This window comes from Megalobrama amblycephala, linkage group LG9 (genome assembly GCF_018812025.1).
Source record: "Megalobrama amblycephala isolate DHTTF-2021 linkage group LG9, ASM1881202v1, whole genome shotgun sequence".
Taxonomy (NCBI): domain Eukaryota; kingdom Metazoa; phylum Chordata; class Actinopteri; order Cypriniformes; family Xenocyprididae; genus Megalobrama; species Megalobrama amblycephala.
This window is the reverse complement of record NC_063052.1, coordinates 13,409,718-13,424,952: the sequence shown is the minus strand read 5'-3', so window position 1 is coordinate 13,424,952 and position 15,235 is coordinate 13,409,718. Positions and strand designations below refer to the sequence as shown.

The window sequence follows — 15,235 nt, the reverse complement described above, 5'->3', positions numbered from 1 at the left end:
AAAATAATTGCAACAACTAAGCTACTGAAACATTGGCTGCCTGTTATATATCAGTCTCACTGCCTGTTGTTACAGATATCCCAGGAATGTAAAGATTCTTCTGCCTTGGTAATTTCCAGTTATGTTTTGAATGTACATAGAATGTATTTACATGAGCAATGTATGTGCAGACATCTGCGTGAACACATCAGTCTACTAAACAAGTAAAACTGAATCATATCCAACTTGGCACTTGCAGTGTAAGTTTAAGCACAGTGTAATTTCATAACATCTCTTGGGTATTTTTCACATTTGGCCATCCAATACAGTCTGAATTATTATTATCGGTCAGTCATTATAATAGCTTTATATTATGTTCATAATAAAGTGAAGCAGTGCAATGGGGATGAATCCACTCCAACACGATATACTGGTCTGGGTGTCGACTCATAAGGAAATATGCTGACAGCACAATAATCGAGGCTGGTCATAAGTAGACGCAATCTTCTTTGGCATCACATAACATTCTTGTTAGCAAATTTGTTATGAATACATTATACATATGAGTTTACAACATATAATAGACATGCTACCCTGTGAATTAGCCACAACATGCCTTGGTTAATTTACGACCAGCTCAAAGTCTGATTCTAACTCACACAGTTAACGCAGCGAGCCTCTTTCACAAGAACATCAGCAAAACACTCCCTTCTTTGATTCAGTCACATGTTTCTTCAGTTTTTCCCTTTCTGTTGATGTCTTTTTGGTTCCCCTCTTGCCCACAATGAGTCACTCGCCAACAGGCTGACACCGTTTCCCTGGTGATGTCTAAAATACAAACAAATGTACACAAGTACCCACAACCTTCGAAAACCTTCAAACTGGGGCCTAACCTTGCTTAGCGGTCATTGTCTGGAAGGCTCCAGCAGAACAGATAGGAATTCCATATGTACACAATGAGTCAAGCAGCTCCCAGAGTTTTTCGGCAGGTCGATCTGAACTAGCATGCAGTAGCACATTTTTTTTGGTTGCATAAATGTTTCATAATATACACTTCATGATCTGTGTCGTACAACATATAATAGTGGCTTAGTATGCAGAATTTGCCCTTCCTGGATACTATTGTATCATAGTGCATATGGTAAATTTAAAAGTGTTATTTCCTGTTTGTTAATGTAGCCTAGTAGTAGCCTAGTTACAACTAACATGTTTGTGCTAAAATTGTAAACATTTTCTGCAATAATAATGTAATAGAAGAGATTCCAGATGCTCTGATAAGATTGTTCCACATGCTTATTTATTAAAAAAATGTCGTTTCTTAGGTTGTTTTCCCTGCTCCACCATGGCCCGTCGCTCCCAGAGTTCTTCAGTGGGAGACAACCCCCTGGATCCCAATTATTTGCGTCCGCATTACCGGGAAGAGTATCGCATGGCTATCGATGCCCTGGTGGAGGAGGACATTGAGGGCTACTACAACTTTTTACAAAGTGCTAATGTAGTTGACTTTTTATCAAGGTCAGAGATCGAGCATATTAAAAGCACTGTGCATTCACCACAGAGTGCTGGAAATGTACCAGAACTGCCGTATCGAGAAATAGATCAGGATGGGTCTTCTGACACCTACTGGCCGCTGCATTCTGACTTGGATGCACCGGGGCTAGACCTTGGATGGCCTCTGCAGCAACATAGTTTTGTGGGTCCCACAGAGGTCACAATGTTGGTAAACCCCGCTGACCCCGAACTTCCCAGCATTAAGGAGCAGGCACGGCGACTCATCAAAAATGCTCATCAGGTTAGTGCTTTCAAATTTATAAATGATATTTAAAATAGATATATATCATGCCTTATAGATATTTTTTCATATTTTCTCATAATGTGGGAGCAGGTATATTAGGCTGCTGTCACTTTAAGACCTGATGCACGGATCCATTACACATGCGTTTCTTTCTCAACTGTCTACATTCACTTAAAAAACATGACTGTGTTTACCTGAATACTCGCCAAGAACGGCATTTTGACATTATTTTGTGTGTATCTGACTGTTTAAGTGCAATAAGCAGCGAAAAACTCAATTTAGTACTGAGAGGCGGCTTTATGGGTGCATTTTGGGTGTGAGCACAAAATCTGCAAGAATGAGTAAAATTATGCGTAAAAACATGCCGAAATTCAAGCCCTGTAGCTCCAACAATATTCATCCAGAGCAAATGAAATGAGTGAGTGAAGGGAGGAGGGTTTGTGTGTCGACTCGCTGTCGGAGAGATGAGAGAGAGAAAGCGCAGCTGGTATTGTGTATCTTTTCTGCGGAAAATGAGTATTGAAGTGTTTCAGATATTTCAGTATTGATATGTATCGAAAAATCTTTATTTTTGACAACAATACATTGCACTTAGTTTATTATTTCAGATGCCTTTAGAAGAGTACAATTGAAAAATATATATATTATATATAAATGCAACCCACCAATATGGCTAGTAGCAGTGACTGCGTTACATGCCACTTCTGAAATCCACCGCATTTGGTGGGTGTTAATGTCAAGCCCTGCTTGTATGAAATAAAGACTGACCAGCCAAATGCTACTCATTTTATGTTGGTAACCCCCGTTATTGCTCATAGAATAAAATAATCATGGCAGGCTGCAAATTTCTGCATTGGCTTCAGTAAATGAAAACATACATTATCAAAGTATACTAAAATAAGTGCAAGAAAGGACTTATTCAACTTGACTAGTTTTAATTGTCAACTTATGATGCACAGTTCGAGGTGATTCCTTATTGCTATTTTCATTTTTATTTCCTCTTTCTTACAGGTCATTGCAATAGTGATGGATATTTTCACAGATGTTGATATATTTTCCGATCTTCTGGATGCTACAGCACGTCATGTGCCTGTCTATATTCTGCTGGATGAACAAAATGCCCATCATTTTGTTAACATGGTGGCAAGCTGTAAAGTTAACCTGGATATGATCCATGTAAGTAAAACTGATCTCAACTAGGCTAAGTTTTAATTTAAATTGAAAGAAAATACAGGCTTAATGGTTACTTTACTGGTTACAGATGATGCGGGTACGGACAGTAGCAGGCATTACCTACTTCTGCCGCTCAGGAAAATCATTTAAAGGTCAAGTGATGGACCGCTTTCTTCTGACTGACTGCAGAGCAGTGATCAGTGGAAACTATAGGTGAGCTCAGTGACATTTGAATGCAAATATGTGTATTGTATGGGCACTTATGTGACACAGATGACATTCTAAATGTTTCTTTCTCTCTTTCTCCAGCTTTATGTGGTCTTTTGAGAAGATCCACCGCTGCATCGCCCATTTGTTCCTTGGAGAACTAGTTGCCACTTTTGATGAGGAGTTTCGTATTTTGTTTGCTCAGTCTCAGCCTCTTGTTGTTGAAAATGCCCTTGTACCCATGCCACAAGATAGTTACCTTGGCAGCCAGTTTGGCTTGAAAAGAACTCAGTCACTAAGGAATCCCAGAGGATATCATCGCCAGCCTGAACTTACTGGTTTCCCATTCGGGGATCGTCTTGATTCTGTACTACCTTTTCGGAGGGATGACCCGTTCCGCCATACGATTGATCCAAGTGCAGGTCCTATGCAGGTCACAAAATATGCAACACAGCAGTTCAAGATGCAACAGTCATTCTTGGATCAAGGACGCTCAATGATGGCGTCCCGGCAGCTGGAAATGAACGCTTTTAAGAGGCATAGCTATGCCGAGGGAACCCGCGAGACCTACGCCTCCTCCCGGCAGTACATGAAACAACGTGTAATGAACAACTTGGAGGAGATGGAATCGCATTACCAGCGAGAACAACATTACTATCAGAGCGAGGGCATGGGACCTGATTCTGAGCGTGGGCCATATGACCGCCTTAACTACGGCATGTACCAGGCAGATCAACAGTCTGAATCTGCATATCCACCTGAACTTGAAGCACCAGGAAATATGAATATTTTATCCTCTGATGACCTCAAAAGTGATTCAGAAAAACAATATAACACAGGAGGGGGACGCTATGGTCCACAAAGCCACAAGAGGCCTGCTGCGGGCCACTCGTATGCCTGTCAGAGTTCGCCAACTCAGCCACATCCTCCAGACCACAAGCAGTTGTTCTCCACTGGAGAACAGGTACGGCAGTCCGAGGACCCCGGTGTGAAGCAGGGATTGCGGAGCTGGAGAATCAACTCTTATCTCAGCACTTATGAAGATGCAGGAGAGGAGGGCCTGCATCAGCCCATGGGTCAAGATGCTTTTGATGAGCCATATCAACAACCTGACAGCAGACTTTATGGCTCAGAGGGACCAGGCCTTAACTTTAACATTAGAGAGCGTCAGAAAATCCCAACTAAGCCAAACCTTGACTTGCGACCACGCTATGGTAAACCCATCATTCAAGATAGGAATCAGGTAAAAGATGTTACCTCTGACTTCGGTCCCACAAGTACTGACACATTAAAGCCAGCAATTTCAGCTTCATCACTAGCATCTTCAACAGACAATGAGAAGGAGGTGGAACCGAGGGAACCGATTAGCATTACCAAGCACGAGTCGTTCCGATCTCGAATTAACCCAATGCTGCAAAGGAGCTCAAGACTACGGTCTTCTTTAATCTTCAGCTCCTCAAAGCTGGAGCAACACAGTTCCTCGCAAGCCAAGTCTGGTGGGGAGTTACAAGAGGAGAAAGATGAGAGTGAGCCTGTTCGATACTCGTCCATTGTGGCAGAGATTCTCGAGAAGAGGAGATCGCTGTCAAGAGAGCCGTTTGATTGGAGCAAGCATAAAAAAGCAGATGAAAAAGATGTTAAAAACTCATCAACAGGAGACCTGACTACGATCAAAGACGCCAAAGAGGAGCCCATCAAAGAAAACGAGAAACCTGACAACCCTGAACCTAAGGACAACAAAGTTACACAGCCAACAGAGCCTTCGAGACCTAAGCAAACAACTTCTTCCCTAAACGTGAATGATCCAGCAAGCCGACTTAAGTACTTTAAAGATCTGGAAGAAAAGAGAAAGACCTCAAAATTAGAGTTAGATTTGGATACTAAAAGTCGAGAAGCAGCCAAGAAAAAGCCAGACCCCTCTGATACAGCAACCAAAGTTCCAAATGTGCTTATTACTTCAGAGGACTCCACTGTGAAGACACAAGAACCATCATTTACCCTAGCAGATCCTGTACCACAGCGCCTGTCGGTCACATCAAATCCAAAACCTACTGAAGTCTGTGTGGACAGGCCGCACACGAACAGTAAAACTCTGACAGAGAGCACAGCTGATGCGGCAAAGAAAGAGCCTGCTAAGGAGCCAACTAAGTCACTTCGGCCTTTCCCTTCACCCAAGTTCTTAAAACCATTCAAAAGCTCTCAGTCCTCTCATCGTCGGATCTCATGCGGTGAGGAGATTCTCACGGATGCGACAGATGCGGAAAAGAGTGAGCTTAAGAAGTCCCGCAGCCTCAGCACATCGGGCATTTCCCGCGCAGAGTCCAAAGAAAGCCTGAGCTCCCTAAACCTTGGAAGCTCCGATGGTAAAGATACAAAGGCCCTTGACTTCCTCAAGAAACAAACGCAGAGACTGAAGGGTTTCCTTGGGCCAAAGGGAGAAAAGAAGCACTCCGGAGTGTCCAACTCTCAAGAGGACAAGTCAATGAAAACAGTCCCTGAGGTGCAAGAGGAACCCTCGGACAAAGAGAAACCCTCTGAAACTTTAACCACAGTAGAGACCAACAAACCTAATGCTAAACCAACTCAGTCCCGCTATCAGTCCTCTACCTCGAATGTAATATTCAGTAGCAACCTCAGGGATGATACCAAGGTGATCCTAGAGCAAATCTCAGCAAATAGCCAGAAGAATAGACAGCAGAACGAAGAGTCTGGGAAAAGCGAGGGGGGCAAGGAAGACGATGTTTCCAATTCTTCTTTCCAAAGCCGGAACCGGTTCGGCCGAACTCCAGTCAACCCACAGGAGAGGGACAATCTGCTGAAGAGAATAGAGAGCATGCGCAAAGAAAAGAAAGTCTACAGTCGCTTTGAGGTACTTTTTCGTAACCGAGAAGAGTGTTTCTGGGAGCAGGGAAGTGTAGAGAAGGAAGAGCAAAGTCAATCATCAATCACATGAGATCCTTGTACAATATTTGTAATGTATTTTGTGAAGTATATCAATTCTAAGCAAAGCATTTAATGCCTACACTCTAAAATTGCTGGGTTAAAAATAAGTCAAGGTGGGATAAAAATGGACAAACCCAACGGTTGGGTTACATGTTTGACCCAACCTGGTGGGTAGTTTTATTTAACTCAACTATTTAAAAGTTACTATATTGCTTGCTTAAAATGCACCCAAAATAGGTTGGAAATTAACATTATGATCATTTATTAATAAATAATAATTAAATAATAATTTATTAAATTGCTTATTAATAAATGTTTGCTTTTTGATTATTACTGTTGCCTCTAGTAATTATGTATCTGATTTTTAATTTTCAACCTATTTTGGTTTCATTTTAAGCCAGCCATATAGTAATTTTTAAACAATAGTTGAATTAAATAAAACTGACCAGCAGGTTGGTCAAAAATTTAACCCAACCGCTGGGTTTTTCCCATTTTTAACCTAACTTGGTTTATTTTTGGAGTGTAGTTATATTTATTGACAAATGAGCTTTTTCATTTACATTGTTTATTTATTTATTATTTTGCCTTCACATTCTATTGTGGTATGCATAGAATTTACAAATCTCTTTAAATGTCAACATTAAAAATTCAGTGTCTTTACATCCCGAGACATGCATTCTCTCATCTATTTATGTTTTTATTTATGATAGAAATAAATGAAGTAGACTATCACAGAATCTTCTGTACTATTTGTGGGATGTTTCACTTACATATCTGTCACTCTACTTCAACAGATGGGGAATAACCTGGGATAACAAAACATGGAGGAAGGGGCCAGAGAAGTGTAAAGAGAACTAAAAAAAATTGTACCAAACATCCCCAATACTGCTGTGAGAGATAAAAGCGTCTGCTAAATGACATGGTCCATGGATCTCATATAAACACCACGAAAATAGCACAAGCTCAAATATGAGGAGTCTTGCTGTAGCAGGAGGAATATTCCTCGCTCTGTGCCAATCTGAGCCCACAGATGATTCACTTTGCCCTTATAAGGCATCAGGGCATACCTCAACAGTAATCACACTGCAATCCCTGCAGAATAGAGAAACACAAATCAGGCCAAAGGAGGGTTCGAACGTCAAGAGGCTTTTCTCAGCTTTTTCTGCTGGACCTTTTAGTTCCTTGTGATGCAAATATACGCCATTTTCAGCTCTGGTAAAGGAAATTAACATGTCAGGGCAGAAGCTGAGTTATGCTACTCTGAAGGCACTAAAACACACCCTCGTTAAAGTACACCACACAAACGCCCCAGGACACGTCATGCTGAAATTATGCTTTGGTGGTGACTGTGCCAATGGATCATAGGCATAAAGGAAACCAGAGATGGTTGGTAGACAACGCTTTTACTTTTGAAGGCAAAGAACACAGAACATCTGCAAAAGTCATGACTGGAAAGTATTTAAGGGATGTATGAAACTGAAAGGAGGCTTGTTCATTAATTTTTCCTCTATTTAAACCATGTGCTGTCAAGGAAGTGGATTGAAAGCTGAGAAAGTGATATGGGGGGTGTGGGGGGGTGGAGTTGAATGAATTTTATTACGCCAGCAATCAGAATTTGCAGTATAATGGTTGCAGACCTACTACACGTGTACATTCCTGCATGAACTGTGTTGTCAGGAGAAACTGTAGAATATTAGGTTGATAAATATGTTCTCAGGACTGGCCTTTGGCCTGTATTTTTTCAATGCAAAATGAAATTAAGACAGAACGGTATTACTGAACACCAAAGAATTCCCAGGGTGCTCTGCTGGATGTGTCATAGGACTGATGGAAACTGGAAGTTGATCTAATTAGGAATATCTGATCGAGGAGTATGATGGAGTTTGACTTTAATAGAGTATCATCGATACAATTTATGTATATAAATACAAATCTTGGGGAATTTAGGCTTGTTTACAAACTTTTTTTATTGTGTCTTAAATTCTGAATAAATGGTTTAGAAACGTTTATATACTAGGTACGGGTATGATTTGATTGAGGTTTATATCAGTATTTGTTCTTTTTTTGATGTCATAACACAACGACAATGCATGTGGACAATGGAAAAACTGCTTCACTAACTTCTCTATCTGCTGTAAAATTTGCATTTGTTGGAATACAGTAGGACTCAGCTCAAGTTTGCGAAATGTGTGAGATATTCATGGTGCTTTTTCACAAGTGTCCATGTGCATCTCTGCATTCTGGGTGTGGCTTAACCCGTCCTGCAGCTTGGTCAACTGCTCCAGCTTCTGTTGCTCTGTAGGGATAGACACACAAAAACACACAGGAAAGTATCAGATTACTCTGAGGATGATGTTGGTCTCTTGTTTAAGGATGTTGAGAGCTCAGTTTTAGGTCTTGTGGACACTTGTGTGAGGTTACGTTACACTGCAATCCAATCTTTGCAGGTCATCTAGCCTTAGGATGTTCTTAAAAAGGCTAAATTCAGAATACCATAACTCTCTGACTATTTCTGCTGAATAAAGTTAGTATAGTGAGAGTAGTATGCTAATACAGAAGAGGCCAAAATTGACATCTTCACCCTTTATTCAAATATTATTAAAATTGTGTAAGCATATTTCGTAGTTGTGCTTAAAGTAAATTGTTTTATTTGTGATAACGCAATGAAACATGCCAAATTGTGCGAACATAATTTTGTCATACAAAGAAATTATGAACAGTGTTGGGAAAAGTTACTTTTAAAAGTAATGCATTACAATATTGCGTTACTCTCTTATCAAAGTAACTAATTGCGTTACTTAGTTACTTTTTATGAAAAGTAATGCGTTACATTACTTTTGTGTTACTTTTTCTCACCTGGGCTGGGCTTGCTTGTTTGTTTGTTTTTTAATAACAACAAAAAAATGTTAAAGCCCTTTCACACCAAGGGTCCTATCATAGACCTGACACAAGACAACAACAGTTATCATTTTCACGTCCAGTGCCACGTTGTTTAAATAGCAAATGCATTTGTGCCCATCTGTTCGCCCATGGGCGTGCTGGTCTGAAAACGAGGTGTGTTCAGGTGCATTGTTGGCGTGTTGCTATTTTGAGGCAACTGAAAAGGACTGCACCATTGACCAACTGAAACTGGTCTAAAGTCAATGGCACAGTACTTTTTTGTTATTTAAAGGGTGCGTTAGTAATATGCGCCTATAGGCAGGTGCACAACGCACATACACTCTGCTTGTTACACACACAGAAGCACACAAACATGCCAAATATTAAAAATAAAATGATTACAATGTAAAAGATTATTATAGTGTACATAAATTATAGTGTACATAAATCCTGTAGATCCGTTTCCTCGCTAGAGAAGCGTTCAGTTTTTCCGCTTGCAAATTCCAGGATGTAAATAGCAAATCCGCCATGGCGGGAGCACAACTGGCTTTTAAAGGGAATGGGAATTGAGACTCTGTTTTATTGCACATTATGCCCAAAACACACCCATGACTCATTAAGAGACTAGGGACAACCCTTTTAGACCATGCGCCTGGTGCGCCGACCATTTTTCCTGTCATTAAACTAGCAAAAGTGGATTCGGAAACGCCCTAAGTTCACTTGCGCCGTGTGCTTCAGAACGTTAAAATATGGCCCCAAAAGTGAAATTAATAAGCCTCAGGCTGAAGGAAATGCATATTTACACCTGTACACTAGAGGGCGCAGCTCAAAAAAAACTTTCAGCTGTGCTGCCATTCTGGATTAAAGATGAATAGGATAGTTCAACACTTTTATTTCTAAATCTAATCTAAAGTAATTTTTGATAATTAATATGGTTGAATTGGATCATTGAAGGTCAGCAGCAAAGACATTGGTTAATAAAGTGAGAATAAATACATAAAGTATATTTGTGTAATTTAATACAATTAATTATTACAGGTTTGCATAAAATTTTAAAACCGTTTTTACTCATTTTGAGGAATACTGAATGTTTTCGTGCAAGTGAGATGAGTAAATGCATGTTCACATTTAGTCTAGAACTACAATAACCATCATGTTCATACAGCGCACACAACACCTCTGAACTTTATTTCTCTCAACATGGGGACAGGAGAGCTGTCAGTCAATAATGTGAAAAAGTAACTTGCGTTACTTATTTAAAAAAGTAACGGATTATTTTGTTGTAAATTGAAAAGGTATTGCATTACTTTACTACATACTTTTTTACAAAAAGTTATCTGATTATGTAACTCAAGTTATTTGTAACGAGTTACCCCCAACACTGATTATGAACATGCAAAAACAAGAGCGAACCAACAAAATATTACTGATGTGATGTTGTAGTCAATGCATTTTTGAAATAAAACCTGTAGCTGTAGTTTTATCAGATAAACACCTTAACCAAAAATAGAAAATATTTTCCTCAATATTTTGATGGTTTACATGAACTTGTAGGGTCATAAAAAACAAATATCCCCTCCAGATATCACTTTTGGCCACTACGGTATATGCTATTTTAAATCCAGCCACTGCCTTGTGGACTGGCCAAATGAGTCATTTTGGAAAAATGACTGGATTAATTTGACTTCTATGTCTGAATGAATCCAGAAGGCATCAAATGTCACACTAAACATGCAGCTACACACTGGAGAGGGCTGTAAAACTTAACCAATGGAACAAAATAATAAAAAAAAAAAACGTACCAGCCTTCAGCAGCTGCTCAGTGGTGTACTCAGCAGACTGGATTTCTGCTGGGAGTCTTTGTGGAGTCTGGAAAAAGAAAGAAAATGGAACGCAAAAGCTATTATCAAATCTGTAACGAATAAAGCAGTTTCCATTTTACAAGAAAAGAAAGCTCAGTTGCTTTTATTTTAATATCCATTCCATTAGACCACTTACAAAAACAGCAAGACAGGTTTTTATGCTGCTCCATTAACTGCTGAAGCTGATTCTCAAACTTCATCCTAAAATAGATTAAAATTAGTTTGAATTTTAAAAATAAAACACAATTGTTAATCCTGTAGCATTTCATTAAGAATATAGGCATTACAATAAATATTCTGACTATATTTGCAAAAATGTAGCTGTGACAGCATCTCATATCTAATTCTGATATCTGAAGAGATAAATGCTAGGAGTTTCCATTCGCTGTTAAAAACAGTGAGTCATACCGAATCTTTCTGTGCTTTAGTTTGGTCTCCTGGATCTGAAAGCAGTACTGCTTTACTAGTTCCTCTTTCTGATGGATCTGCTCAAGCTGCCTACAGAGTTACAAGTTAGACTTTAAATCAGGATATAAATATGACACACAAAATTCTGCTCTCAACCTATTTTTAATACGATTTGTGTAAGGTATCGAGTGAATACACACCCTGTACAAACTCTTTGACCTGAGAGTGAGACCAAAGCTCAGTGTTTAGGTGACTCATGTTGTGGTTCACATGTGAGCAGTTTCCATATGATGTGCAGCTTAAATACCAGTGAGTGTTATTTGGATATCTGAGTAAGCTTACCTTTGTGCCTCTAGCTGGATGTCCTCACATTTGAGCTGCAGAGATCTATTTAACTCTGTATGACAAGAATATGTGTGCAACACTGTAAATAATATATCTGATAACAACGCTTATTGGTGATTTCATGTAATCATGTGGTGCTAGACAGTGTTATATCCTCCTGAGACCCAGAAAAAAAAAAAGTTTTTTGAATTTAGTATTTTTTCACGTTATTATATTGTTTAGAGCAAAAGAAACAAATTAAAAAATAACATTTTTGAAAAATTATATTTTATTCATATGTTATGATATGTCCTCTGTAGTGGACACCAGGACTAAGTTGTTTAAAAAATAACATGGCATGAAATTACATGTATAGGCAAAAACAATGGGATTAATTTTTAGGCTTCAGGATTGTTTTTAACCAAACTTTGTATAAAGATGATTCTCAACTATGTTATGAAAGATATAATGGAATTAATTGATATACCATTAATTAATGCAATATGTGGGTAAAATAGTCATACATGGATTTTCCCATTCAATACAATATATCTATACACTGTATCTAATTTGCATATTAATGTGTTCTTGGAGCAACATGCAATGAAAAATAAGTGTAATAATGGGAGTAATAATTGCCAACATTTTCATGATAATATCTAATAATTAATAGGAATATTGATATATAATTTCTTTCCATATTCACTTGTTGTATCTCCTAAAATGCCTGATAAACATGATTTAAGTCCTCTACTGAGGTCATGTATGAAATCAATGTCCTGTTTCATAACAGAAAGTCATATTTTGATTTGAAACCCCCTAACATTTTCCTGAGATGTAGATTTATAACAAACAATATTATCATATTTCCATAAGAGTGCTAATTTTCATTTTCAGTCATATGTAAAGACCAAGAAGTTGTTGTTTTCATAGCGAAACCTCTAAAAATTTGGTATCTCTGGAAAGCCCTGAATGTGCTCTTAAAGGATTAGTCCACTTTTAAATAAACTTTTCCTGATAATTTACTCACCCCCATGTCATCCAAGATGTTCATGTCTTTCTTTCGTCAGTCGAAAAGAAATGAAGTTTTTTGAGGAAAACCTTCCAGGATTTTTCTCCATATAGTGGATTTCAACGGCTACCAACAGGTTGAAGGTCCAAATTGTTTGAAAAAAACGAAACTGGCGCCGCGTTCGTTCCGTAAGTAGAATAAGGAAGGCGTAGAACATTCAGCGTAAGCGTTTTGAAGAATGCGGAAACGGGAAGTACGTTCAAGGCGATATTTTGTGTTGATAAAGCATAAACGGTTGTATTTTTTTTTTTAAATGATCGATCGTTTCACTAGATAAGACCCTTATTCCTCGTCTGGTATCATTTAAAGCCCTTTGAAGCTGCACTGAAACTGTAATTTTGACCTTCAACCGTTTGGGCTCCATTGAAATCCACTATATGGAGAAAAATCCTGGAATGTTTTCATCAAAAACCTTAATTTCGACTAAAGAAAGAAGGACATGAACATCTTGGATGACATGGGGGTGAGTAAATTATCAGGAAATTTTAATTTGAAAGTGAACTAATCCTTTAAAACTGTGACATGTATGATGTCAGAGAAAATCACTAAAATATAATGTCCACTACAGAGGACAGAAGTCTATTCATGGGTCCCAGGAGGATGTAAACCAAACCAGTATTTGATTTTAGATGATCACCTTCCTTTTCGTGCAATGTTCCCTCCAACTGTAAGGCTTCAGCAGTTACTGTAAGAAAAGAAAATACACTGATCTGTACTGTTTTACTCTCATTTGAATGAATAATAATGCCATTTTTGGGTAATGTAAGTATACATACAGGTATCTTCCTCCTCTTTCCTAGCACATCTGAAGATCATAGTTTCCTTCACCTCATCTTCAAGGCTTTTCTTGGCTGAAATCAACATATGGGTGTTAATTTTTGCTTGTAAGACATGTTGATTTAAGATTTAAGGAGGTCAATTGGCAGTTGACCTTGTTGAAGCTTCCTGAGTTTGATCAACAGCTCCGTTGGTTTCGGTTCTGTTCGCCTGACTATAAAAAAATAGCAAATGTTATGTAATAAATACAAAGGCATTATTAAGTCCCTTTGAGTGAACAAAACATTAAAGATCTGGTTTATGGGTTAGGCCTTCTCTATGGGACAAACTGGGAGAGGTAAGTTAACGAAACAAACTCATCGGTTTAGCGGTTTAGTATCTTATTCATGAGATTATTTGAGATGTAACAGAAAATAATGAATATAATAGCTCGTCAGTGATTCATGTCATACCTGGGCTTTTTGGTGTCTTTATAATATCCTCAATGTTGAATGATGACTCTGTACAAAACAATATTTAGCAAGCTGCTATTCTCGAAAATCAAACTCAACCTGCTTAGCTGACTAAACACATCTTCACAAAAACAAAACAACCCACCAAGTATCACACTCATTACGACGACAGTTATGTTATTAAACACTCAGAAATATCTCTAAATTTGTGAATAAATATGTTAAGGATGAGAATGTCAGTTGGCAGATCTGATCTTCCTCGCGCACTTTTCCAACTGCTGTTCACGCGCAGCGGTCTTTTGAATGTTGTTGTCGTAAAAACCCGTTTGACTATGATTGTATAATAAATATGAAACGATGAATTATACTTTCATTCATTTAAATGTATATCAATATTGATTTAACCACATATATGTTTTTAAAATATTTATTTATAGCACAGGTTCGCCGCACTCACCCTTTATTTACATCATTTGGTTGTAAATTGGTAATTTGGCGCCATCGTCTGATAAAGCATGGTATTGTAAAAAAGGATTGGGGTGAGACCATAGGGTGAGACATAACAATGGAATAAAAACAAATGGAGCTTTTCTTGAATCCTTAATGCAAAACTACTGGATCAGACTACTAAGGGATCTGTTTACAACTAAAGAAACAAAGTTTCTTAAATACTCTCATCAACTTGGTTATGTCTAGTACATTATTACACAATTCAAATGACAGGTCTGTGAAAACAAGAATTTTATTTAAGAAATAGGAATTTATTATTAAAACAGTTAGTTACAATAAAAAAGAATTTGATATTAATACTTGTGAAAACGAAGTTTAAATTCAATTATGACAGCCATGACAAAAAAAATTAAGAAATACTGGATTAAACAAGACTGAACATTCAACTGTTGTCTCTCTAAATTAATTTCTTCTACTTGGTCAGTAACACTGAAAATTACAAAAGAAAATTAACTTGAATTACATGTAATGATGCTTATAAACAAAATCCATTGCTCATGGATTCTAAACATACATTTGAACAGAGGATATCATGCTTTTTACATGAATAACCAAAACAACAACCATTTAGTTTATAATGGCGAACAAAATCTGAGAGGAATCTTTCTTGTTAAATCAGTAATATGTGCATGTCTGCTTATATTTTTTCTTGACCTCAGTTGTGACACAGGACCGTATATAAGAAACAATGTTCAATGTTCAATACTAATTCAAAGTCAATGAATACAAGATATATATATATATATATATATATATATATATATATATATATATATATATATATATATATAGTGCTGTCAAATGATTAATCGTGATTAATCACATCCAAAATAAGTCTGTACATGATGTATGT

At 37.8% G+C, this 15,235-nt stretch overlaps 2 protein-coding genes across 2 annotated transcripts; one reads left to right on the top strand and one right to left on the bottom strand.

Moving 5' to 3' along the window:
* The first annotated feature begins 1,321 nt into the window (after nt 1-1,321).
* fam83hb (family with sequence similarity 83 member Hb) lies at nt 1,322-8,106 on the top strand. Its single transcript, XM_048201746.1, has 5 exons — nt 1,322-1,771; nt 2,786-2,950; nt 3,036-3,160; nt 3,257-6,023; nt 6,892-8,106. Exons 1-5 carry the CDS (start codon nt 1,322-1,324, stop codon nt 6,910-6,912), a joined length of 3,528 nt encoding a protein of 1,175 aa, XP_048057703.1. The 3' UTR covers nt 6,913-8,106.
* si:ch211-199g17.9 (uncharacterized protein LOC108180085 homolog) lies at nt 8,047-14,274 on the bottom strand. Its single transcript, XM_048201749.1, has 10 exons — nt 14,018-14,274; nt 13,873-13,920; nt 13,575-13,634; nt 13,420-13,494; nt 13,281-13,328; nt 11,590-11,644; nt 11,248-11,337; nt 10,976-11,040; nt 10,780-10,845; nt 8,047-8,393 (listed from the first exon to the last, which is right to left on the bottom strand). Exons 1-10 carry the CDS (start codon nt 14,031-14,033, stop codon nt 8,296-8,298), a joined length of 621 nt encoding a protein of 206 aa, XP_048057706.1. The 5' UTR covers nt 14,034-14,274; the 3' UTR covers nt 8,047-8,295.
* Nucleotides 14,275-15,235: the final 961 nt, after the last annotated feature.

Coding starts and splice junctions, on each gene's coding strand:
- fam83hb (XM_048201746.1), top strand. CDS start 1,322: ATGGCCCGTCGCTCCCAGAGTTCTTCAGTGGGAGACAACCCCCTGGAT. Junction 2,951..3,035: donor TTAACCTGGATATGATCCAT/GTAAGTAAAACT, acceptor TACTGGTTACAG/ATGATGCGGGTACGGACAGT. Junction 3,161..3,256: donor GTGATCAGTGGAAACTATAG/GTGAGCTCAGTG, acceptor CTCTTTCTCCAG/CTTTATGTGGTCTTTTGAGA.
- si:ch211-199g17.9 (XM_048201749.1), bottom strand. Junction 11,645..13,280: donor AACATTGCACGAAAAGGAAG/GTGATCATCTAA, acceptor CTTGTCATACAG/AGTTAAATAGATCTCTGCAG. Junction 8,394..10,779: donor TGAGCAGCTGCTGAAGGCTG/GTACGTTTTTTT, acceptor CTATCCCTACAG/AGCAACAGAAGCTGGAGCAG.